The sequence below is a fragment of the Crinia signifera genome, chromosome 3 (assembly GCF_055691185.1).
Source record: "Crinia signifera chromosome 3, ASM5569118v1, whole genome shotgun sequence".
Classification (NCBI taxonomy): Eukaryota; Metazoa; Chordata; class Amphibia; order Anura; family Myobatrachidae; genus Crinia; species Crinia signifera.
Window position 1 is genome coordinate 126,582,651 of NC_139219.1, and position 24,849 is coordinate 126,607,499.

Consider the following 24,849-nt stretch of genomic DNA (forward strand, 5'->3'; position numbering starts at 1 on the left):
GATCGCGGGTACATTTATGTGTGGCCGCGACGCGACCGACGCGATGCCCGCGATTTCCCATTGAAACCCATGTTAAACATGGAAATCGTGTCGGTCGCGTCGCGGCCGGCCATAAATGTACCCGCGATGCCCGCGACGCGATGCTCCCGATTTGCCATAGGAATCAATGTTAAAAGGCCCGATGGACACGATTTTACTGTTAAATGGCTCAATGGACCCGATTTGGCCATAGGAATCAATGTTAAATGGGCCACAGAGCCCAAATAAGTACAATTAACCCTTAAATGTCCCCCCAAATTTTTAACGCCACCCCACGATCCACGCCAACCCGAAGCGTGGCGAGCCCGCGAGGGGCGGCGGTACGCGTCCTCCGACCTTTTCATGCCCTACTATCCACTAGGGCGTAGAGTGAGAATAGAATAGTGTGGCGAGCGCAGCGAGCCACCGAGCCCGAAGCATGGCGAGCGCAGCGAGCCCCGCGAGGGGACGCGGATACCTTCACAGTTATACCCGTCCCCTCGCGGGCTTCACAGGTGTCCGTGGCGACGCCGACACCTGTGAAGCCCGCGAGGGGACGCATCTACCCGTGAAGGTATCCGCTGCGCTCGCCACGCTTCGGGCTCGGTGGCTCGCCACACTATTCTATTCTCACTCCACGCCCTAGTGGATAGTAGGGCATGAAAAGGTCGGAGGACGCGTACCACCGCCCCTCGCGGGCTCGCTGCGCTCGCCACGCTTCGGGTTGGCGTGGATCGTGGGGTGGCGTTAAAAATTTGGGGGGACATTTAAGGGTTAATTGTGCCTATTTGGGCTCTGTGGCCCATTTAACATTGATTCCTATGGCCAAATCGCGGGCATTGAGGCATTTTACATGAAAATTGCGCTCAATCAGCCTTTTTAACATTGTTCCCTATGGGAAAATCGCGGTCATCGCGGGTAGCAGATTTTTATGTACCCGCGATTTACCCGCGATGCCCGCGATTTTTACCCCCGACGCCCGCGATTTCAATCGCGGGCGCCCATCTAGGTAAAGAGTACCAGATTTTATTTTTCTGGGTGTATTTTAAGGTTGTTTAAATTGTCTTTGTTCTACAACAAGAAAACTGTATAAAATATATTTCATCTACTGTAAAGGTCCATACACACTGGGTGACTATGCCCAGCGTGTATGGACAGCGATGATGACAATCATCGCTGCGAGGAAAGCCGCTCAGTGCATACACACTGAGCGGCTTTGCACGGCGTTGCATAGCGGAGCGCTATGCAACGCCGTCCTGAAAGCCGCTCATCTGCTGTTATAACCAGCAGATGAACGGCTTTCCCGGCGATGTAGCAGGAGCGCGCAGCAACACTCACTGCTCATTGCCGGACCATACACACTGGGCGGCTTTGAGCTGAAAGGCGCTCAAACCACCTGTTTTGAGAGACTTTTAGCTCAGTCGCCCAGTGTGTATGGGCCTTAAGTGCAACTATAAATTGTACCCAGCCTTTATTAACCCTTTGAGCGCCAACATCTGTGATGATTATCCACTAAAAATGCCAGCACAGCTCACATTTGAGCTGTGCCAGCAGTAAAAAAAGATTATATTTCCTGTCTAAAAGGCAAACATTACAGGACGTTAGGATAAATAAAAATGTTTGCTTGGTAATTTTCACACCTATTTTGACAAATTCACTTGGCATTTCTGGGCTTTAACCAATAGTTTAAATCTACTATACGTAAGCCATATACAGGTCGAGTATCCCGTATCCGAATATCCGTTATCCGAATTATTCCGAAATACGGACATTCCAGAAAGTGAAAAAAAAAATTTTTTTTGCTAAAAACTCACTGGGGACATTTGTAACAGCATCACTGGGGACATGATATGTAACTGGCACTATATATGTGCAAGACAATGATTGCTTGGCATTCAAATTCAGTGCTGAGATAGTACACACATTTTGTTTCACGTTTTGAAACCTTGTTTTTTGAACAATTAAAATATATTTGTGTGTATTTTATGTGGTAATAAAATATATTTGTGTGTATATTATGTGTTTATACAGCATAAATGCAAGATACTTCAAAATACATCATTGAAATATTAAAATATTCCGAAATACGGAATAATCCGTTATCCAAAATTCTCCTGGTCCCGAGCATTTTGGATAAGGGATACTCAACCTGTATACCAATATGACCCATTGCAGGAGGGACATTCCCTCTTTAGGTAAAGAAAGGGAGTTGCCAGAATAGTAATGATTATTGAGTACATTGCGGGACCCTAGCCTATAGAAACTTGTTTAAGGCAGCTCTACGTACAAAGTGAATTTATCAAGTAGCATATAGAGGTGGTGCTGTTAAGTAACCAATGCATTTTTTTGTAAATATTTAAGCAAATTTTATCTTTTTGCGTAAAGTGCATTACAAGTGCTGTAACTAATTTCATCCTATAAATATTGCCTTTTCTTATTCTGACTACACTTGTCTGCTAAAATATTGTTTGCTTCTACATGGAAGATATATAAACTAATGAAGAGGACATGTACGGATGTTGCCCAAAGCAACCAGATTACAATTATTATATAGATAATGTACTAAAGGCTAGCTAAAAATCAGACTGGTTGCTAAGGCAATGCAAACTACAAGGTAAATATAGATTGTAAGCTTGCGAGCAGGGCCCTCCTACCTCTATGTTGGTTTGTTACTACCCAGTTTGTTTCATCACTGTTTCCTAACGGAATTTGCTGCGCTATACAAGAAACTGTAAATAAATAAAGGAATATTACAAGTGCAAGCAGGGCAACAAATACGATAATAGCTTGGCAGAACATATATGCAGAACATAATATTATACCCAAGGTTAGTCCCAGGACTTGCTCCCGGGTCAGTGATCTGGCTTGTGAAAGGTTTGACCCGGGTCATGCCCAGTAGTGCTTGGAGACTACATCGACTCCAAGTGTCCACTTCTAAGCGGTAGACCAGGGTCTGGTGTTAAAGACTGAAAAATATCACTCCCCCCCCACACCTTCTCACTACAGATGGTGTTGAACAGCAGGTCCAAGCTTGGACCATACAGAAATGTGGGCAATACTCCAAAAACCTAAGGTTTCGCAGCATTTTTGTTCTTAATACAGGTGTAGGTGTAGGTGTAGGTGTGTGTGTGTGTGTGTGTGTGTGTGTGTGTGTGTGTGTGTGTGTGTGTGTGTGTGTGTGTGTGTGTGTGTGTGTGTGTGTGTGTGTGTGTGTGTGTGTGTGTGTGTGTGTGTGTATATATATATATATATATATATATATATATATATATATATATATATATATATATATACATATACACACACACACACACACACACACACATATATATATATATGTGTATATATATATATATATATATATATATACATACACACATATATATATACATACATACATACACACACACACACACACACACACATATATATAGATATATAGATATCTATATCTAGGTGTAGGCCTGGCACTCCTCCAGCAATATAGTTGACCCAGGTGCCTTCCGGAACAGCAATGTACAGGTTTGATAGAAGAAAACAAACGCGGCACTCTGGGAATTTTTAGAAAACGTATATTGTAGCAAAAGTAGCTTTCAACGTTTCGGGGTATATATCACCCCTTTGTCAAGGATAATTGTGCAATAAGATACAAATCAATGTGCTTACCTTTATCACAAAGTGAGAGGGTGAGCAGGTCACGTATGCGGGCGTGCTGGGATCAAACAGGAAGTGTACGCTGAGGGGAAATGGTAGGCGGCGGATATCCTGCCTTTGAAACGCTATGTGGAGCGCAAGCTCCTGGTTTCTATGGAGATCGCTGATGGGAACCTGCGGAAGCGTCTCACCTGTTGTGATATCAGCGTTACCCAGCGTGACTGGTTCACCCTATAGTGAACAACAACATAGTATATGCAATTTTGATAATAACACAAAATGTGTGCAAGAAGATGCATCCAACAGCGCGATGCAAAATGAGTGCTAAAAAAAGTGAATGGTGATCACAAACAACGGGTGATAGAATTATCAAAATATTACATAAAACAATACAGGGGAGAAAAGACAGTTCACAGACATATATACTTATGTGTTCAATCTCATTTAGAGAGGGTTAAATGGGTCTAGCGGGCTCAATGACTCAATTGTGAAAGAGTACCCATGGTCGACACAGTCTCTGTCGACATGTCATGTAAGTAACATCATTTGCTATAAACAAAGGATAAATGAGAGAAGGATGTAGAAAGCAGAGCAGTGATGATGGTTTTAGAGAGAAACGCACACAACGTATCTGAATGGCATATCAATTGATAGCATAAGTGTACACTATCAAAAGTCGGCATGTTGTACAGGTCCAAAAATAAATTGTAAACAAGGGACAAATTACTAGAATGAAAGGAGCAGTATAGTAAGAAGAGCTGGAGAAGAAACAAAGCACACCATATTGTCTCAAAACCTCAATTGGATCTCTATGTATCAACAAGGAAAAAACAATAATTAATATAGGGACAAAAAAAAACAATCGGAAAAGGGTGCAGGGATAGTAAGAACAAGCGAAGAAGGAAAAGCACACTTATGAGGATCGAAAAATAGTCCAAAGGACTATCTAACAATAGTCATGTTGAAGGCTTAATGGATATAAGGATGTCAGTAATATTCAGGTTTCACTGGCTATGTAATGTGGTGTTGGTCTACATCCTTAGTGTCGGCATGTTATATAGGTCCATACACAAATTGTAAATGTGGGCCAACTAAACCAAATGAAGGGAGCAGAATAGTAAGATAAGCTGGAGATGAAAGAAAGCACACTAAGTTGTCTCCAAGTACCCCTTGGATATATCTGTATTTCTCAATAGGGAAAAACTATGATTAATGAAGGGACAAATTAACCAATCGGAAAAGGGTGCAGGGATAGTAAGATAAGCGGAGAAGAAGAAAAAGCACTCCCATAAGGATCACAATAATCTTAAAAATAACAGTGATACTCGTCTTTAAGACTTAGACATTAAGATGTCTCTTCTAATCAAAGTTTCAATGGCGGTGGTCGACACCTAATGATGTTGACACGTTTAGGGAAAATTTTATAAAAACTGTAGGGACAAAATAACTAATCGGAAAAGGGTAAAGAGACAGTGAGATAAGCCGGAGAAGAAAAATAGCACACAAACTGAATCATGGGTCGACACAAGTCATCCATATGTGTGTCGGCTATATAGGTGTGTATTCTCAATAATGAGGACATCACACAAAGCCCTGGTTATGTGCAGGTTAATACCTCTACTAAGAATCGGCTATGTCAGACACTAATGGAGGAGTGTCTAGAGGGAATAACAGAATATATCAAATGAGGGACAATAAAATTTACTAGAAAGGGGAAAAGTGATAGTGAGATAAGTAGAGAGAAGAAAAAGCACACAAGTTCCCTCGTCGAGGTTTGGTCATACATGTAACTACTAGAGTTATTGAAGCACCAAGGAAAGATAAAAGGATAGAAAGATAGACGGAGGAAGGAAAGCACACCAAGATAAGCCTAATTTTAAAATTAGGCTTATCTTGGTGTGCTTTCCTTCCTCCGTCTATCTTTCTATCCTTTTATCTTTCCTTGGTGCTTCAATAACTCTAGTAGTTACATGTATGACCAAACCTCGACGAGGGAACTTGTGTGCTTTTTCTTCTCTCTACTTATCTCACTATCACTTTTCCCCTTTCTAGTAAATTTTATTGTCCCTCATTTGATATATTCTGTTATTCCCTCTAGACACTCCACCATTAGTGTCTGACATAGCCGATTCTTAGTAGAGGTATTAACCTGCACATAACCAGGGCTTTGTGTGATGTCCTCATTATTGAGAATACACACCTATATAGCCGACACACATATGGATGACTTGTGTCGACCCATGATTCAGTTTGTGTGCTATTTTTCTTCTCAGGCTTATCTCACTCTCTCTTTACCCTTTTCCGATTAGTTATTTTGTCCCTACAGTTTTTATTAAATTTTCCCTAAACGTGTCAACATCATTAGGTGTCGACCACCGCCATTGAAATTTGATTAGAAGAGACATCTTAATGTCTAAGTCTTAAAGACGAGTATCACTGTTATTTTTAAGATTATTGTGATCCTTATGTGAGTGCTTTTTCTTCTTCTCCGCTTATCTTACTATCCCTGCACCCTTTTCCGATTGGTTAATTTGTCCCTTCATTAATCATAGTTTTTCCCTATTGAGAAATACAGATATATCCAAGTGGTACTTGGAGACAACTTAGTGTGCTTTCTTTCATCTCCAGCTTATCTTACTATTCTGCTCCCTTCATTTGGTTTAGTTGGCCCACATTTACAATTTGTGTATGGACCTATATAACATGCCGACACTAAGGATGTAGACCAACACCACATTACATAGCCAGTGAAACCTGAATATTACTGACATCCTTATATCCATTAAGCCTTCAACATGACTATTGTTAGATAGTCCTTTGGACTATTTTTCGATCCTCATAAGTGTGCTTTTCCTTCTTCGCTTGTTCTTACTATCCCTGCACCCTTTTCCGATTGTTTTTTTTTGTCCTATATTAATTATTGTTTTTTCCTTGTTGATACATAGAGATCCAATTGATGTTTTGAGACAATATGGTGTGCTTTGTTTCTTCTCCAGCTCTTCTTACTATACTGCTCCTTTTATTCTAGTAATTTGTCCCTTGTTTACAATTTATTTTTGGACCTGTACAACATGCAGACTTTTGATAGTGTACACTTATGCTATCAATTAATATGCCATTCAGATACGTTGATGTGTGCGTTTCTCTCTAAAACCATCATCACTGCTCTGCTTTCTACATCCTTCTCTCATTTATCCCTTGTTTATAGCAAATGATGTTACTTACATGACATGTCGACAGAGACTGTCGACCATGGGTACTCTTTCACAATTGAGTGATTGAGCCCGCTAGACCCATTTAACCCTCTCTAAATGAGATTGAACACATAAGTATATATATGTCTGTGAACTGTCTTTTCTCCCCTGTATTGTTTTATGTAATATTTTGATAATTCTATCACCCGTTGTTTGTTATCACCATTCACTTTTTTTAGCACTCATTTTGCATCGCGCTGTTGGATGCATCTTCTTGCACACATTTTGTGTTATTATCAAAATTGCATATACTATGTTGTTGTTCACTATAGGGTGAACCAGTCACGCCGGGTAACGCTGATATCACAGCAGGTGAGACGCTTCCGCAGGTCCCCATCAGCGATCTCCAAAGAAACCAGGAGCTTGCGCTCCACATAGCGTTTCAAAGGCAGGATATCCGCCGCCTACCATTTCCCCTTAGCGTACACTTCCTGTTTGATCCCAGCACGCCCGCATACGTGACCTGCTCACCCTCTCACTTTGTGATAAAGGTAAGCACATTGATTTGTATCTTATTGCACAATTATCCTTGACAAAGGGGTGATATATACCCCCGAAACGTTGGAAGCTACTTTTGCTACAATATACGTTTTCTAAAAATTTCCAGAGTGCCGCGTTTGTTTTCTTCTATCAAACCTATATATATATCTATATATCTCCAATGGGGCAGGACGGTAATAAATTATGACTAACTAGAGTAAATTCACAAAATTCCAGTGCATCTATTAGCACAAGGTCATAAGGATATTTTGTATTGGTTGCACACTAATAATGTAAAAAAAAAAAAAAAAAAGACTACTTACGTGATTTTAAGTTGGCGTCTCTGTATGTGCCATTTAGGATGGCCAGCTCCATCAACTGCATTTTTTTTAAACTGTCTTCGCCTTCTGCCTAAAGGTGGAGAGGAACAGACTGTGTCAATTTACCAGGACATCATCCTTGCATTTAAATTTCACAAGTCAAACATTGCATTTTAAATATAAAGAACATGGGAAATGGATTGGTTAATTTTCTATATCACTCATAGGATCTATTAGGAAAAGGTATGTTTAAAATACAATTTAAACCCTTCAATTTGATATTAATGTGGATCACAAGTTTCTGTTACTTTGTCTTAAAGCAAATAATTACTTGTTTTTGGGTAACTTTAAACAGAAAGAAAGGATGAAATCTATTTGCAGCAAATGAAATGGTTGAACTTATTTTCAGCAACTGGCAATGACGCGCTTACAGAGCTTTTAGGAGCAGCAGACCAAATTGAGTTTTAATATAAAATGAAAAAAAAAAAAAATAAGTTTGCAGCTCTCCCCTTGAGTATTAATAGTAAACTGTCAACATGTGTTTCATTTACGAAACATAATACTCCAATTTAAAAAGCAAATAAAAATCACAAACAACTTTACTAATCAGGCTATAAACATAATACTCCGCATATATTTTTAATTAAAGCACACTGGTTGCAAAAACATTTCTAACAAACATGCAAAGAGATTAAAAGCCTTAAAAGTTGGTACAATAAAATGACATTTATCTGCATAGAAGCTACAAGAATATGAAATTGGGTATGATGTCTAAAAAGTGCTGCGATTTCCCTTTAGGGAATGTGAAATGGTAAGCAGATGGCTTACTTGGAGTGTACTATTATTCTCTTAAATGTAGTGTAGAGTGCTGTACTACTGCTATAAATCATTTAAGTTAATACAATTCCTAGACCAGTCATTCATTTGTGGTTTTTGCAACTTAGTAGTCATAAGACTCATTTTATTACTTTAAATAAATAACAGCCAAGGCATTTCAACTAATAAGATTTACATGAAACATAAAAATGGGAGATTAAATTTGACCCTTTGTTTACATGATGCATAAAAACAATCATTACAATTAACAGAGGCAAATGCAGTGTTCTGTTCTCATTAGCTGTGAAGTGGTTAATTAACCTTTTTAAGAACAATCTAAAACTTTTTTAATTAACTGGGTTAAATTGCGTAAGGCTGCTGGCCTAGAGATAATTACATCATTTGTATAAAGGAACTATTTTTTTCCACATGAAATCCCAGACAACATTATCCGAAATAGTCAGGTAGCAAAGGTTAAAGACAATTTTCAAAAATAATCTCTCTAAAAAGTTTACTGGAAAGTACAAATACGATAGCATTTAAATAAATGCTTTGGTACTTGTGTATTATAGCGGCGCCCCCTATGTGCATCGCGCGATATGTTCATCGCATGGCATGCGATGCGATGCGATGTTTGCCCCCTATGCGATGAAAGATCGTATAAGCACCATAAAGGGTGCTTTTAAGCACCCTAATGGGTGCTTACAATGTGAAATGCACCCCCACGCCACCCCCCCACTACAAACATGAACCCGAAGCGTGGCGAGCGCAGCGAACCTGCGAGGGGCGGCGGTACACGTCCTCCGACCTTTTCATACCCCCACTATCCACGTCGGCGTGGAGTTGAGAATAGAAAGTGTGGCGAGCGGACGCAGACACCTGTGAAGCCCGCGAGGGGACGCGGATACCTTCACAGGTATCCGCGTCCCCTCGCGGGCTTCACAGGTGTCCGCGTCCGCTCGCCACACTTTCTATTCTCAACTCCACGCCGACGTGGATAGTGGGGGTATGAAAAGGTCGGAGGATGCGTACCGCCGCCGCTCGCCACGCTTCGGGTTCACGTTTATAGTGGGGGGGTGGCGTGGGGGTGCATTTCACATTGTAAGCACCCATTAGGGTGCTTATACAATGTTTAATCGCATCGCATTGTATGGCATTGTATGCCATGTACAATGTCATACAATTTTAAAATTGTATGCCATTGTACAGTATCGTGCGATATCGCATCGCATACCATTGCATGCCTTATTGGCATGCAATGGGCGCCGCCAAAATACACAAGTACCAATGCTTTAATCAACTAACAATGCAAAGCACATTATTATGCTGTAAGCCACAGCAACCACATTTCAATTATTATGAGCTTGGTGTAAAATTAAAAATGACATTAAATAGGCAATTATGGGTTTATAGCTTTCACTATTATATTAAATAAACCTTATAGGGCAACCTAGAAGCACTTTGATGAAACAGAAACATGTAAAGACCCTTTTTTTATCCAACTACAGAAGATCATGTATGGTTCAATATAGTTAATAATTTGTCATAGTACAGATTCTGGGGGGTAGTCAATGTCGTGTCATGACTGTTGGACTGGCCCGAACATCGTGACCCTGTCCTGGTCTCAGGCGGCTCGCCTCTCATTTTGCAGGCGGGATTCAATGCCCCGCCTGCCGAGCGGCAAGAAGGGGGCGTGGCCGTGTGTAGCGGCCAGAAATAGTCGAGCTGCGGCCGGGAGCTCGACAATTCCCGTCCGTTCTTGCCAAAACAAGCAGGATTGCTTCTAAAGTCGGGCTTGTTTTGCAGAGAAGCCTGTTCAATGCTGTCGGGGAAGACAGCATTGAATAGGCTCCCACTGCTATTTCCGACGGAGGAAATAGCAGTGGATGAATGAATATCACTCTATATATTTACAAACTTTTCTTTTACTATTTAAAAACAATTTAGATGGTGTTCCACTATTATTTAGTGCAGTGGTTCAATATACTGGAACAATCTGAATTTGATCCTCTTTTTAAGATTACATACAGTATTAATTCAATTAAATTAATTACCCTTCATGTATATATGTCCTCGCAGCGTCTTGATCCTGGTACACACTGGAACGATGGGATTTTGTTCCGACACCACTATCAGCCCAGAAAACCCGTACAAACCAGAGCAACTTTAATGAAGGACTTATCACTCTACCATCCTTTATTAACATGCATGGTGTCGCTATGTTAGTTGTGCAGCACAACAAGAAAAGGATGGGTGTTGCTGCGCTAAATTAGTACTGTGCAGTGTTCAAGATTAAAAAGTTTATTACAAGGATGAATTAAAATAAAGTAGAAAAATGTAATACGTAATAAATAGACAATTGTCATGACATTATTTATTTCATATAAAAGGAGGTGTGCATGTATCCATATGGTATAGTCACCAGTTAGCCTTGGATGGAGATGGAATTGATGTCCGTCCCTACTGGGCGCCTTAATATGGGGGAATTATTGTAATCCACAAGTGGTGGGGAAGCGGTTACCAAATTTCACCGGTATTAGAGGAGGTGGCATTCCTCCCAATGTTCTTTCATTCTGGGTACATCCCTTGGCTCTGTTGTTAATGGTGGAAAAGGCCTCCTCGACTTTAGTTCAAGGCCCAATGGGTTTGAAAAAGGTCTCCAAAGCTTGGCAGAGTGGTGGTGGGTGGGATACAGCACAAGAGGGGCACAAGAAACCTAGCATAATCACAGGCAGACACAGGAGTGCGCATATTGCGCACACACACACAAAGAGAAGACCGTGTGATCCGTTCGACTGGGATATAACCAAGAATTTCCCTGGCTGCAGAGTACGTAACCAGAAACCGTGTGAACGCCACTTGGGCAGCACAGATGGTGTAATGATTAGCCCAGCTTTGAGGACATAGGTTCGATTCTCACCATGGTACTAACTGTGCTGATTTTGTATATTCTCTCACGGTACTCCAGTTTCGTCCCACAATCCAAAAATATTCTGGTATGTTAAATGTGTGTGCATGTGGTAAGGAATATAGTTTGTAAGCTCCACTGGGCCAGGGACTGATATGAATATTCAAAATATTATCTGTAAAGCGCTGCGTAATATGTGTGCGCTATATAAATTATTGTTAATAAGGGGAAAAAAGTGACTTACTGTACAGAACAAGACATGACATGACATGCACAAGTTTTATAAATGGGATTCGGTCATTGGGTCACCAGCAAGTTGTTAGACAGTTATTAGGTCAACACCATTAGGTTGACATGTGTCTATGTCAACAGGGACATTATGTTGACATGGGTTAGGTCGACAGTCAAAAGGTCGATATTGGGTTTTTCACTGTTTTTTGAGCCAACATGTGGTGACAGGTGGTATTTCAGTCCCTACCATCCACTGAGGCGTGACCGGAGAATAAAACAGTGTGTGGAGCGTAGCGAGGCACCAAGACAGGAAGCACGGCGAGGAGACGTGGTGCATTTTAACCTGTGCCCATGTTGACTGTTGACATTCGTGTAAAAAAAGTGAAAACCCCATGTCGACCTTATGACCCTGTCAACCTAATCCATGTTGACATTCCCGCATGTCGACCTAGACATATGTCAACCCAAATGCATGTTGACCTAATAACTGTCTAACAACTTGCTGGTGACCAACTGATCCACATCCTTATAAACAAATGGTGCATTAGCAGTGAAAGTACTGAATAAGTAGTGGGCTGGCCTAACCCAAAGGCTTGGTACTGATGCTGGCAGTGAGTTTGTGATTAGGGTATAATTGAAGTAAGAAAAAGCACATGACCGTGCACTGCTTGTGAGGGATTAACAAACAAAAGATACACAACCATCACCCAAATGGTACACTAGTGTTCAGGGGAACATCCTATTTTGCCACGGTTCAATTAACCTGCGGGCGATCCCTTGCCAATTGCTAATTAAAAGTCCTATTTAATTATTTGTATAAATTGTTCTGGAAAAAAAGAACAACCTTATATATTTAAAGGAAGCGAACTGTAGTTTAGTGGATAGAATAAACTGAAAGTAATATTTAAAGGAAGAGGAAATACATTCAGGCAACTGTATGATGGCTATATAAAGTAACTTGGCAAATAAAATGGTGTTCTCAATCTCAAATATAACAATCCCCTGTCCTATGTTGTGTTTTTGAGCTGATGAAATTGCTAGTACTGCTGAAGTAGAAGATCCTGTAGAATAGGTTGATGCCTTTAAATAAGAGTGCTGCTAGTGTTCCGTAATTGGTACTACTCTGTGTGCGCGCTTAGCTCAAAGTTGCAACACCGAACACTGAAGCAAAAAAGCAGAAACAGTTTCTGTTACAATTTGTGCCAAGTGAAATTTTATTATTTTAAAGATTTGAAATAAATATGTTGTACAAAGCATTTACCTTCAATCCCATGTTTAAATGGAAACAAAAAGGAATGCATTCCTGGATGTGACTTTCTTGCCAGAAGGTGGCGCCATTTATTACAGAATGCAGTCATTATGAATGATGCAGATATTTAGCTGTGTCCTATTACTGGGAACCTCATGTACTGTACATTTTTGGTGTGTTTAAAAAAAATATATATATGACAGAATGGCAGGTGAAGTAGATTCCTAACACTATACAGGTAATGTTGCTATTTTGTCCCATTTCATTCCTACATTTGAAATATTTAAGTTTTTTTGCATCCTTTGACCTGTCCTATTGCCAAATGACAGTGGATCTAACAAAGGCACATTCTGGTATTCTATTTTAGCTCCAGGCATTCCTATCGGCTGTTGCTGTTTAAGCAAAGAGAGGATGCACATGGGAGGCACCAGCAATCTCCAGTGGGACACAATACAGTATCTACAACAAAGCTCAGTCATTTGTACTAGGAGGAAGCTGCTTTAAGCAAACATCAATAAGGTCACTTAAAGCCGGATTTGCATTGCTTAGTTTAAGCCCAAGTGATTGACTCAAGCCTTTCATCCTCTTAATTCTTTAACATTCCCCCTGTATTCTGTATGTACAGTACACTTTAAAACACATAATAGGAAAAAAAAATGCTTAGTGTCATTTGTATTATCATTGCTGCTATATTTGTAGACTATATGATGAGGAATCAATGCTGTGAAGCAAATGAAAAATACATTATCTAGTTCCTTCCTATAAGAAGCTGTTCCAAATCTCCAGACTGACAGTAAATGTACATTTTACAAACACAATAGCTATTGCAACAGAGAATGCTTGGTGTTCTAAAGAGGAACTAGCTCGTATAAAAGACCAAGCATATACATTTTCTGCTGACACCCTTCTTATCAATCTCTACCAGTCAGGCCCCATGGCCGAGGGAACTAGAGGCCCTCACGTTTTGTACACTACCTTCTTTTTGCTCCCTCCAGGGCCCCTAAGGATGTCATGCATGGTAACAGCTCCAACCTCCTAGCCCTGCCCTGTAAAACTCATTTGACAGAGCATGCTGTGGAATGCTTTTATCTCGCTGACAAAGAGAAACCTTCCTCTGCAGTTCAGTACTTATTCCTAATATACCGTGCTCCAGTGAAAAATTCTTTACACATGAATGTTCCCATTCAGTGTGAAAAACCTTCCATTCATAATATATAAAGAAACCTCCTCAGACACAGGGTAGTACATTTTCCTAGTTACACGTGTTTGCCTACTGTCAGATCTGCAGCTTATGAAAAGTTGACGATCTTAAATCCTGGGCCTCCATAAAGATTGTACTGCTAAAAAAAAAAAAAAAAGAAATGCAATACCTCTTTTGAGTAGTGTAACAGCCTCCCATACAAACCGCTGCTCATGACAATTTCAAATGATACTGAATATACATAAATAAGCCATTTCACGGACCCATGTTATCCGCTTGTTTGATCCCCACACTTTGTTAATCAGTACAAGGACAATGACTAGTATGTGGACAGTGCAGATCAGCATGTTAATAATGCTAATTAAAGCATTTTAACAGTGCCAGCATTATAGTTTTGAATGCAATGCTTTACCATCATGTTTAAAGCTATAATGCAGACACTGTTAAAATTATTTCATCAGCGCATCCATTCACTAAGCTTTCAATAGTCTAAGACAGTGGTTTATGCTCCTGTACCCCTTGAATACACTTTTCATTTCTGAGTACCCCTTCCTCTAAATTTGAATATCGATAATACTACTTATGAGTGGAGTGGAAGTGAGCAATATGTGTGTCCTTTTATTGAGTAGGGGAGGCGTAATGTGCGGTCAGGAATCAGGTCCCTTTGTATCTGCCCGCTGGCTGTGTACTCTCTCCGGGTTCATGCAAACGCCTGTAGGATTAATACCACAGCTTCCTCCACCCATGCCAGCACCGGTCAGATGAATGATGTCCAAGGGCAGCACAGGTAGCTCCCAGTGGATAACTGGTCGTGCAAAAGCATGAGGAGATGCAGAAGCTGCTGCTGACGGAACCGGAAATGACAATGGGATACTTCTTCCACCGTTATGCATATTATTTTCAACTATCCCCAATTGGTCTGCACAGTACCCCCAGGGGTATGAGTACCTCAGGGTGGAAACCGCTGGTCTAAGACATCATGGGTTCGCTAAGCAAGGAAGAAATAAACATTTAGAACAGTCTTCATTATGCTTTTGAGTAGAAATACTAATTGAAAGTATATTTAGCCATGTGCCTACAAAGACAAATAATGGTAAGAAACAGACTTATTTGATCAATATAATAAAGTAATTCCAAAAGTAGATGACATTTACTGTGCCTTTCTATAATATTTTTACTTCCTTCCTCATGGAAGTACACTATAAAGCTTCTGGAAAAGCCTAGACCACTGATCACCACTTAAGACATTACTTGGCTACCTCAGAAGCAGGATGACACTGATGAAAATATGATGGCTACACAGGTTTGTGTGGAATATATTCATGTCCGAACATCGCGATCGCATGTGTATATGCCCACAGATCTATGTGGTTCTTCTACTTAAGCCTGGACATGTAGGACAGGGACAAATGTAAAAGCATATTAGTGCAATTACACACGACACATGGGGAAGGTGAGGGGGTCAATGACAAGCATATACCAGAAAATGCTGCATTATTTGCAGGTGGTCCGGTGCAAATAGCAGAAAATCATCGAACACTAGTGATCACTGCCAGTTGGTGTCAATAGAGAATTTGTAAATACACCATTACAAATTTCTTTGTTGCTTATCTATATATCTGTCTACTGTCCGTATATCTCAGAAACACTGCCATCTGCTGGCAAAGTGTGAAACTACATCTCTCACACCTGCACAGAGAGGGTAGCAGACTAGCTTTCGAAGCATTTCCTTCGAGCAGGCTTACTAGTGCTTTTATATGTGTAAATCTTTTTGTACATGCAACATGTTTTATATTGCCTTGATGACGTAGTATTAATTTTATTGATACCAAAAGGCATGCATGAAGTCTTAAGCTTTAACACCGCATATGCATGCAATTGCTAATTGTGGCTGTGAGGCACACTCTACATCAGCCCCAATGTTGCTCACTGAAAGCCTTAGAGTGGTGCTGAAAATGGCCAGTAGAGGTACATGTCACATGTACTAGTCTTCAAGCTTAAGGGCAAAATTTTTGCCGATGCCCTGCTAACAGAATGCCAGTGCAGTGCCAATAGATGAAGAGTGCATGCACATGAAATCTATTCACATTAATCAGAGAGCTTGGGGGAAGCCCCCATTACGAATGTTGACAACTGGGGTGGCCTAGACCCAATTAAGACGCCGACTGTACCCCCTACATGCTATACATGCAACCCACCTGCATCCTAGTGTGATCATTAAGTACAGTGACTGCTACACTCAATGAAGAACTAGAATTATTATTGGGAAGACAGGATATTGAAATGTATCTTTAAATTGGTTTTACCATATTTATACTCTATACAAATCATATTCCTAAATTATATTGTTAGAAGTAAAATGAATATCCGAGTGTGTGGCTGTATTACCCTAGTATCCTATGTAACGAATAATACCTGCATCATCTCATATATTTGAAAAATCCTGCTGCTCTATTAGGAGACCCTTAATTTTAAGCCTCAAACATTTCACGCTGTGCGAATTTCATACAGGTATAGAGAATAAGAACAGGATGTGACCAATCACACCCAAGCTTATAATAAACATGGTATTCATATCCACAAGCTCAATATTCACCTATACAACAATCCACAGCAGTCTTCCAGTATATGTCCAAAGGCAGAAAGCTAGACAAAACTTGATTCCAACAGTCACAACACAAAACCATTGTGGAATGTGTTGAAAACACAAAATTGCTGAAACAGGCCATTACTTGGTAAGAAGAGCCTGGAGGGGTGAATATGCATTTTATTAGTCCAGATAAAACAAAATATAGTTAAACTTATTACACAACAGACGACGCCTTGGCTAATTATCAAACCGAAAGCAACGGCCAAGCTGGAGACAGGACACATGCTCTCATTTCGGAGCCAACTTCACATGACTAGTACCAGTGAAACCAGCACCAAAAGGTTATTTTCTGAGACACAGAGGAGCGACACTGCATAACAACTTTCTGTATAGTAGCTTATCATGGATACACCACCAGTCAGTTGTTAATATACTTTTGGAAAAGCAGGTCTGTTTTTAACCTAGTTCGATATATACAATATTTTTCATTTAAACAACATTTTGTATATTTTAGAGTGAAACGTGAATTTCTTTCTGAATGGAGAAAACACCAGTATAAATTCTATTTTAGTCCCTGATCATTTTCATTCACAAATTATAAGAATGTACGGTATAGCATGCAATATATAAATTTCTATAAATACACACAAATAGTAGACATTATTTATATTCCTAACAAAGGGATCAATGTGAGGTCTAAAAAGCAGGAAAAGTCCCAGCTGACAACCATTTTAGCTTTTTCAAAACCATAGCAAAAAAATAAACTGAAAGAAATTGCACAGCACGGCTCAGTTATTTCTCAATTTCCTTTCCGAATGCCGTGCTGTGCTTTTCCTTTCCTAGGTGGACTGGCAAAGATAAATTAGCATCATTATTTCTCTGGAGCAACATAGCCTGCTTATCTTCTTCAACGTACAGGCTCGGTTCAAATAATATGCAAAGATGACTCTGCTGTTTCACTTGACAAATTTGTGGGTCATAATGTTAAAGATACACTGGGGAAACATCTTGGCATTATCTTTTTACATTGCCCATCACCCTATCTGACATGATCCCATTTAAACACAACACTTTTTTTCTGGTAGCAGGCTTTACATTCATGTATTTACTTCTCTTCTGTCAAATAACGGAGTTAGAAAAAGCAAGAAAAAAAGCATCTAGTGGAATGAACGCTAAGAAACCCACACATTCAATACATACCCAGTGATAAGAGATAATGTACTAATGCTAACAGAAATGGTCTACTTATGTTTAATCTATAAAATAATTTTGTATGGTCTATCTATACGCTAACATGCACGCACAGCACCCGATGGCTAAGGGGACAGAGATAAGTACACGTGGGGTGGCCTGGTTGGCAGTAGGGATGGAGTGAAGATGGAGGAGTAGAAAAAAAAAAGTACCCCGTTTGTTTATAATGAGGTTTTCCCTGTACCCAAGATAATCATCTACAAGACATATGGTATAGAGGAATAGTGCAGTTGAGTAGACCATTTAAATTGCAATGCCAGAATATACCACCAATTACACTTGCTACACTGCCTGCACAGAGGATAGATGTATGTATGTATGTATGTATGTATGTATGTATGTATGTATGTATGTAGACACATCTGCATAACGGAGAGCAGCTGAAACTGAACAGGACACTCTTCTACAGTATAAACCATTAATAAGGCATGAGATACTGTAATTGTTATTTTTGTTGCCACATTGGCAAGCAGTTTGGGTAAGTGGCTTTCCTATAGAGAAGTGACATTTTTAAATAGGGTTGCATAATAGATTTGTATCACTCAGACCAAAAAAAACGAAACAGAAAATAATATAATTGCATTGATCTATATTTCCGAATGATACATTTAGCTAAACATTTCTTATAGCCTACATGATTGTCTATAAGACCAAAAGTTTTATGTGCACTGTTTATAATCTGTATTTTCACATCTGATTAAAACAGGAACTACAAATTTTTTTCTGTAGTAAATAGATTAAAAACACATGTGAGAGTCAGACCCTCTAAGAAGCTAGAAACTGCAGACAATATTGTACTGTTTACTTCGGCCAGTCACAGCTCGTCTTACAGCCATCTACGCTCTCTGTACTTTTTCTTGAAAGACTGGAATAATTTGGTCTCTGTGGGAAAAATGTGTCAATCACGTGGCCTATTTAGAAGCTGGAGTTAGAGTGGCCTGGGAGAAAGGGTTACTATTTACAGTGCTCATAGGCTCCAGCCAGTGGATATTTTGCAAAGCACGGAGAAGTTCTGTAGCGTGGGGTTTGGAGCTGTTAGTCTGAGGTTGCAAACAAAGAGCCTTTGACTGAGAGCTCTTTGAAAATGCTGGAGTAGGTAAAAAACATGTGACCAGCTACCTAAACCCTGCAATCTATCAAACACTACTTCAACCTTACAGCTTCAGGGTAAAAGACAGTGAGCCACTACAAAGGCACTAACAGGACATTTTACATATGATTATGGCTGCAAGTAATAACTTTGCAAATTATAGCAAAGTTATTTTTTGCAGCTCTAACAACAAGTCAAGGCACTGCCTGATAACCACCACTTTGCCTAGCACGAAAGTAACAGAAAATACCTTTTACAGTAAACAGACATTTGCACCTAGCTACTATTACAATATTTTAAAGGGACATTTTGCGGTTGATCAGGTGCCCAATGTAATATATGGAGCACAAAGGAAAAACCACTTTACCTATAATAGGTCACAGTTCCTGGACAAACATGAAGGCCTAATTATTCTTCTGTAAATGTTTGGTAAATGTATTAGTTTTTGTGCCTTTGTCCACAAAACCTGATATTTTAAAATGCTCATTTTTGAATCACATTCATCTAGAGAAAAATGTAGATCTGTACGAGTCTGCCCAGCACACAATTGCTGTAATGTCACAATTACTTTATAGCTCTACAACGTATTATACGGTGATTGATATCCAATGCCTTTGCAATGGGTCTTGTTTGCCCCTCTAGAACCCAATTTGTATAGCTTTTTCACCTGTTCGGCCTCAGAGATAGGGATGCATAAACAAGGCAAAGCATGGAGTCTGCAATTTTTAGATGTTTATATGCTTTGAACATTTCATTATGTATACACAAATATTAGTAATTCATACAAAGGCTTTTTAAATATTATAGGACATATTACTTTGTGTGCCATTGGACAAAAATCCTACTGCAAACTTTTATAAAATCAGAACACGCAGTAAAATGTACTGGGATAGTTACCTAGACTTGAGTAATGGATCACAAACTTGGTGTTTGGGACTCCACACAGTTCACAATTTCCAGGGTGCCCAGCTAGGTGCGTGGTGTATCAAACGGTCACAATTAAAAAACAACAGGTGACCTGTAAAACATGAACTGTGTGAGGTCCACGGACAGAGTTTGAGAACCTGTGACCTAGGAAAGGAAGAAAAAGTGATGCCTTCACATTAAAGTGTCTCTCAGAAACACAACCTGCCACTATCTTACATAGTTCCTTACATTTCAGTGTACAGTTGTGATACAATTATAAAGCCATTTCAGTCAGTTTAAACTGGATTAACTTTCATGGCCATGAGTTCTCCATCCCAGCAATGTTTGATGATAAACCAATAGAATGAAAATTACAGATAAGAAAAATAAAATATTAACAAACAGAAATATATTAACTGACAGAAGCTTAAGTATTTCACACACAAATAAAGTGCTACATGTTGCTAATCAGTCCAGCAATATCGCAGAGGTTCTTGATCCAGTCACACAGCAAAGTTGGCCTGGTGCCAGTGGGATGGGAGTGTAGAAAGAACATATGTAAAGAGGCGTGTAACTGTAGTTCAGTTGTATTGTAAGCAAAAACAAATGTAAAAATTACATGCTGTCCTGATTTGGGAAGAGCTTTGTAAACATACAATCCACAAAGACGTAATAAAACTAATGTTCATATGATTAAAAATACAAACTGAATGAGCATTTACACTAAACATATATATTAAAATAAGATAGAAATTTTCATGAAAAATGAGCTACAAAAATATTTCCAGTATGATTATCTAGCATCTAATAATTACGCAATGTAATTGCAACCAAAATTGCCAGCTTGGTGAGTAATGGAATTTGTGAAAAGGTTAATCATTATGTAAAATAACTTCAACTAATCTGTTTATAGAATACACATTTAAGACTCTAAAACATTACACCTTTGGTTGCAAAAACAGATAAACAATCATCCTAGCAATTCACAAAATACTAAGCATTTAAAGCAAAACATCCTTAAATAAACTAAATCCAAGAAATACAGAATACGGCACTTACAAAGAAGTATATTTGTTATTCAGCGTAGTTGTGTGATGGTCTATAAAGATACTGATGAGAAGGGTTAAATCCAGGGGATCACTGAATTGACTTTTCTATAGCCTACACTACATCACAGATGACCTCAGATTTGTATGCCCTTGTGGCCTAAAATGATGATCACAGGCACTTAAAATGTGTCAGCAGACAGGTAAATCGAACAATTAATGTTTAGGGTCTGAAGTGTGTCTGTTTGGAAAAATGGCATTTGTAAGACATTTAAAGCAATTAAGCATAGATAATGTATCAAAGGAAGTCCAACACTAACCACAGAGGTGTATGCTGAAAAGAAACATATCCTTCCATTGCTTGTAAGGAACTATTATCCTCACCTCCTTCCTATAAAACTACTCTTACTTTCCACAGTGGGACATAATTCAGAATGCCACTACAATGATAATGTTGTACACATTGGCAAATAGTTGGAAGTTAAGATTTTTCTTTTAAAATGAAGAATATGACGGCCTTTTATGTTACAATATTGCAAACTGTTATGAGGGGCAGACATTCACAAATCAGGGAAACTGGTACAAGAAATTGAAGCTACCCAGTGGATATTATTTAAGGGGTATAGGTTTCAACTATTTATTTGGTACTTATGTATTATCTGGGCTCCCATGTTAAATGCACCCCATTTTTTCATACCCCTACTATCCAACTGCACATGGAGTCGATTTTATATAGTGTGGCGAGCGCAGCGAGCCACCGTGCCCGAAGTGTGGCGAGCGCAGCGAGCCCCGCGAGGGGACACGGTCTCATAAGAAAAACGCGAGCCCAGATATTACATAAGTACCATTTATTTTTATTTACTTATTTATTCAGAGTTTTGCATTACATCGTAACCAACATAGTGGTAGAATGTGATGCCGGCCAAGTTCGGCAGCAGTGCGGGATACCTGACGAACATGGATGTTTTTTTTAAAGGGGCATTCACTTACAAGGCATTCCACAAATCAGGCAAAATATATAACGCGTCACACACACAAAAAAGGATTGATTTAGAACGTCAACAAAATGTATTATAAGGCCACGCAATTAATCTATAAATTTTAACAGGTTGGAGATATAATTTATTATTTACTTATTAGCAGTTTCTTATATAGCGCATATATATTACGCAGCGCTTTACAGAGAATATTTGAATATTCACATCAGTCCCTGCCCCAGTGGAGCTTACAATCTATATTCCCTACCACATGTACATGCACATACAGAAATTCTAGGGTTAATTTTGTTGGGATCCAATTAGCCTACCAGTATATTTTTGGATTGTGGGAGGAAACCTACGCAAGTATCCGGAGAATATACAAACTCTGCAGTTAGAGCCATGGCGGGAATCGAACCCATGACCTCAGCGCTGTGAGGTAGTAATGCTAACCACTACACCATCCGTACTGCTCAACAGGGCCATCCTACCTCTTGACTGCCTGCAAATACCCTGTTTGTTGTATCACGGTCTCCTTTTGTAAAGTGCGACAGAATATGCTGCGCTATATAATAAACTGTTAATAAATAAAATAATAAATATCCATCAGTAGCTTCAGGTCAGGTGAGATGGGCCAAGTGGTTCTTATCTGCCGTTTAATTCTGTGTTTCCGTAGATGCAGTCGAATGTGTTTATTCCATTTCTGCATGTAAAGATTAAGCTTCTACATGCAGTGCATGATGTCATAAAACAAACACAGCTACTTTATCTACTTACTAACTGTAGCTACTACTGTAGTAACTAAATAATGACTTAAGATCAGTTTAATGTCTTTATGTAGTATGCAAAAAAGACCAGTAGCCTGACAGAAAATGTGCTTTTATGAAAAGAAAATCTTCATCTGGACCGAGCATAATGAAGCTCTTCCTGCTGTGGGAAAGCAGCATTCCTGTGGAAACACTCCTCCGTAAAAATAATGTAAAAAAAAAAAAAAATCGAAATGTTAAAAACTATGCTCAAGCAAATTTTATTGACATAAATGATTGCTGGACGAGCCAAGAAATTTGATTATTTTATCTCCCTTTAATGGCACAGGAACTGATGTTCAGAGATTAAAATGAAACTGTTATTAGCACAAATATATAAATGTAAATTCTCCCATTTACACTCCGTTCCTGCAGCACATATTTTCTAATTTATTGTTCCCGCTGCAGCTTCTATCTTCTGAGACACCTGCTAGGAATTGAATGGCTTTTAAAGTAAAGATAAGATAGGACATTACAGGAGACTGCTCCTAGGAGCAGCTTCTTGTGGCTTCAGTTGTTGGGTTTTGTCCACCCCTTCCATTACAGCTGGCCGCTTACCACTGAGCTTTATCACATTTTAATGGAATATTTTCCACCAGCTGTTTCCACATGCTCCAAACCCTCAGAAATTATGACTGCTACTTAAATGGAACTCGGGAATAGAATGGAACATTTTCCAGAAAGAAGAGCTCGGGAAACGGGAATAAAATCAAACTTGCCAACTTTACTTTTCTCTGCAGTGTTTTATAAAAAAAATTCTAGGGACGAAATTGTCACATTATATGTTGGTAATAGATATCGGGACCTGCAGAAACACCGCATTCCCATATCATTTCCAAAAATCGAAAGACAACACATTTCATCGAAATATACAAATATGTAAAATACTTGTCAAAACAATAAAGTAAAAGAACCTGCTTATAATTTACTAACATTTGTGACCAAGTGTAATACAAACGGCACATAACTACGAGTAAGGGAGCTGTAGCAACTTTCAACTAACCGGTTTCTCCAGACACTTTCCATAGCAACTGCATACCATAAATAAACTCTGCAAAAGGTCAATCCTATGAATGCAAGTCAGCATGGTACTGGATGCACTTTATAGTGGACAGAATTCGCACTAAAGTGTTCGCTGCCCCATAGAGGTGGGAGCAAATGATAGTGAATTCGGACCTGCAAAGGGTGCGATATCGGGTTAATTCGGGCATCATTGCCGGCGTTTAAACTCATTAGAAAGGCACCCGAATGGCACCTCACACCATTCGCAAATGAAAGTATTGTCCCCTTGGCCTGGATGTAAAAATTAAAAAAGGGTTGAACAGAAATGTTTTATACAGGTCTCATGTAATGAAATGCATTTTAACATATGCAGCGTGAAAGAAGTCCAGGATGGGTGTGATCTGTACAATTTAACTAGTCTGTGTCCGCCATCAATGTCAATATCTCTGCGGACATGTACAGCAAAATAACGTGTCTAGACGTACAATAAAACAAGAGAAGATGTGATTGCAATTAATGAAAAGGGAAGAATTATTTGAATAGTTTCCATATATAAAAAAAAAAAAAAGAAGTGGTTAGCCCATTACTGCATGCTTATATAAAACCGTTCTGATTGCTACAGCTGACTTCTTGAGTACAAGTGAAGGTTAAACAAGCATAAGTGATGTTCATCACTTTAGGCGTATGTGAAAGCACAGAGTCCATTTTCTCACATTTCAGCAGCATCCAAGCCGACGAACAAGTCAGCAGGTCATGGACTAGATTGCTTGTAAGCCAGAACGGATAACTTACTATCGTGTGACCTAACAGAACCCAAATCCGGAAGTCGCCAACCTTACTCATTCTGGTTTTATTTATAGTGTTTCTTGGCACTTTTCTGTCTGTGCCTTTACACATTGATCTGTCAAGCATAGAGTTGAAAATTGCATACACAAGAGTTAAAAATCAATACCAGCATAATGTATACTGAAACAATACAAGTCATTGATGTTTAGCTGGATTACTCAAAAACAGATCTAATCTACCAAAATGGTATTCAAACCATGCTTG

The 24,849-nt window shown here is 39.3% G+C and overlaps 1 protein-coding gene across 14 annotated transcripts in view; it reads right to left on the reverse strand.

The window, feature by feature from the left end:
• The window catches only part of QKI (QKI, KH domain containing RNA binding), a 169,534-nt gene that overhangs the window by 16,125 nt on the left and 128,560 nt on the right, over positions 1–24,849 (reverse strand). For 7 of the 14 annotated variants that reach the window (XR_014471659.1, XR_014471658.1, XM_083176488.1 and 4 more), the window contains 2 exons: positions 7,730–7,817; positions 2,673–2,747 (listed from right to left, as the gene is read on the reverse strand). Coding sequence is in view for 12 of the 14 variants with exons in the window: in XM_083176488.1 (XP_083032614.1) it covers positions 2,673–2,747; positions 7,730–7,817 (163 nt within the window). In the remaining 2 variants the exon portion in view is untranslated. The remainder of the gene's footprint in view (positions 1–2,672; positions 2,748–7,729; positions 7,818–24,849) is intronic. The other 7 variants (XM_083176494.1, XM_083176493.1, XM_083176491.1 and 4 more) reach the window with 1 other exon arrangement.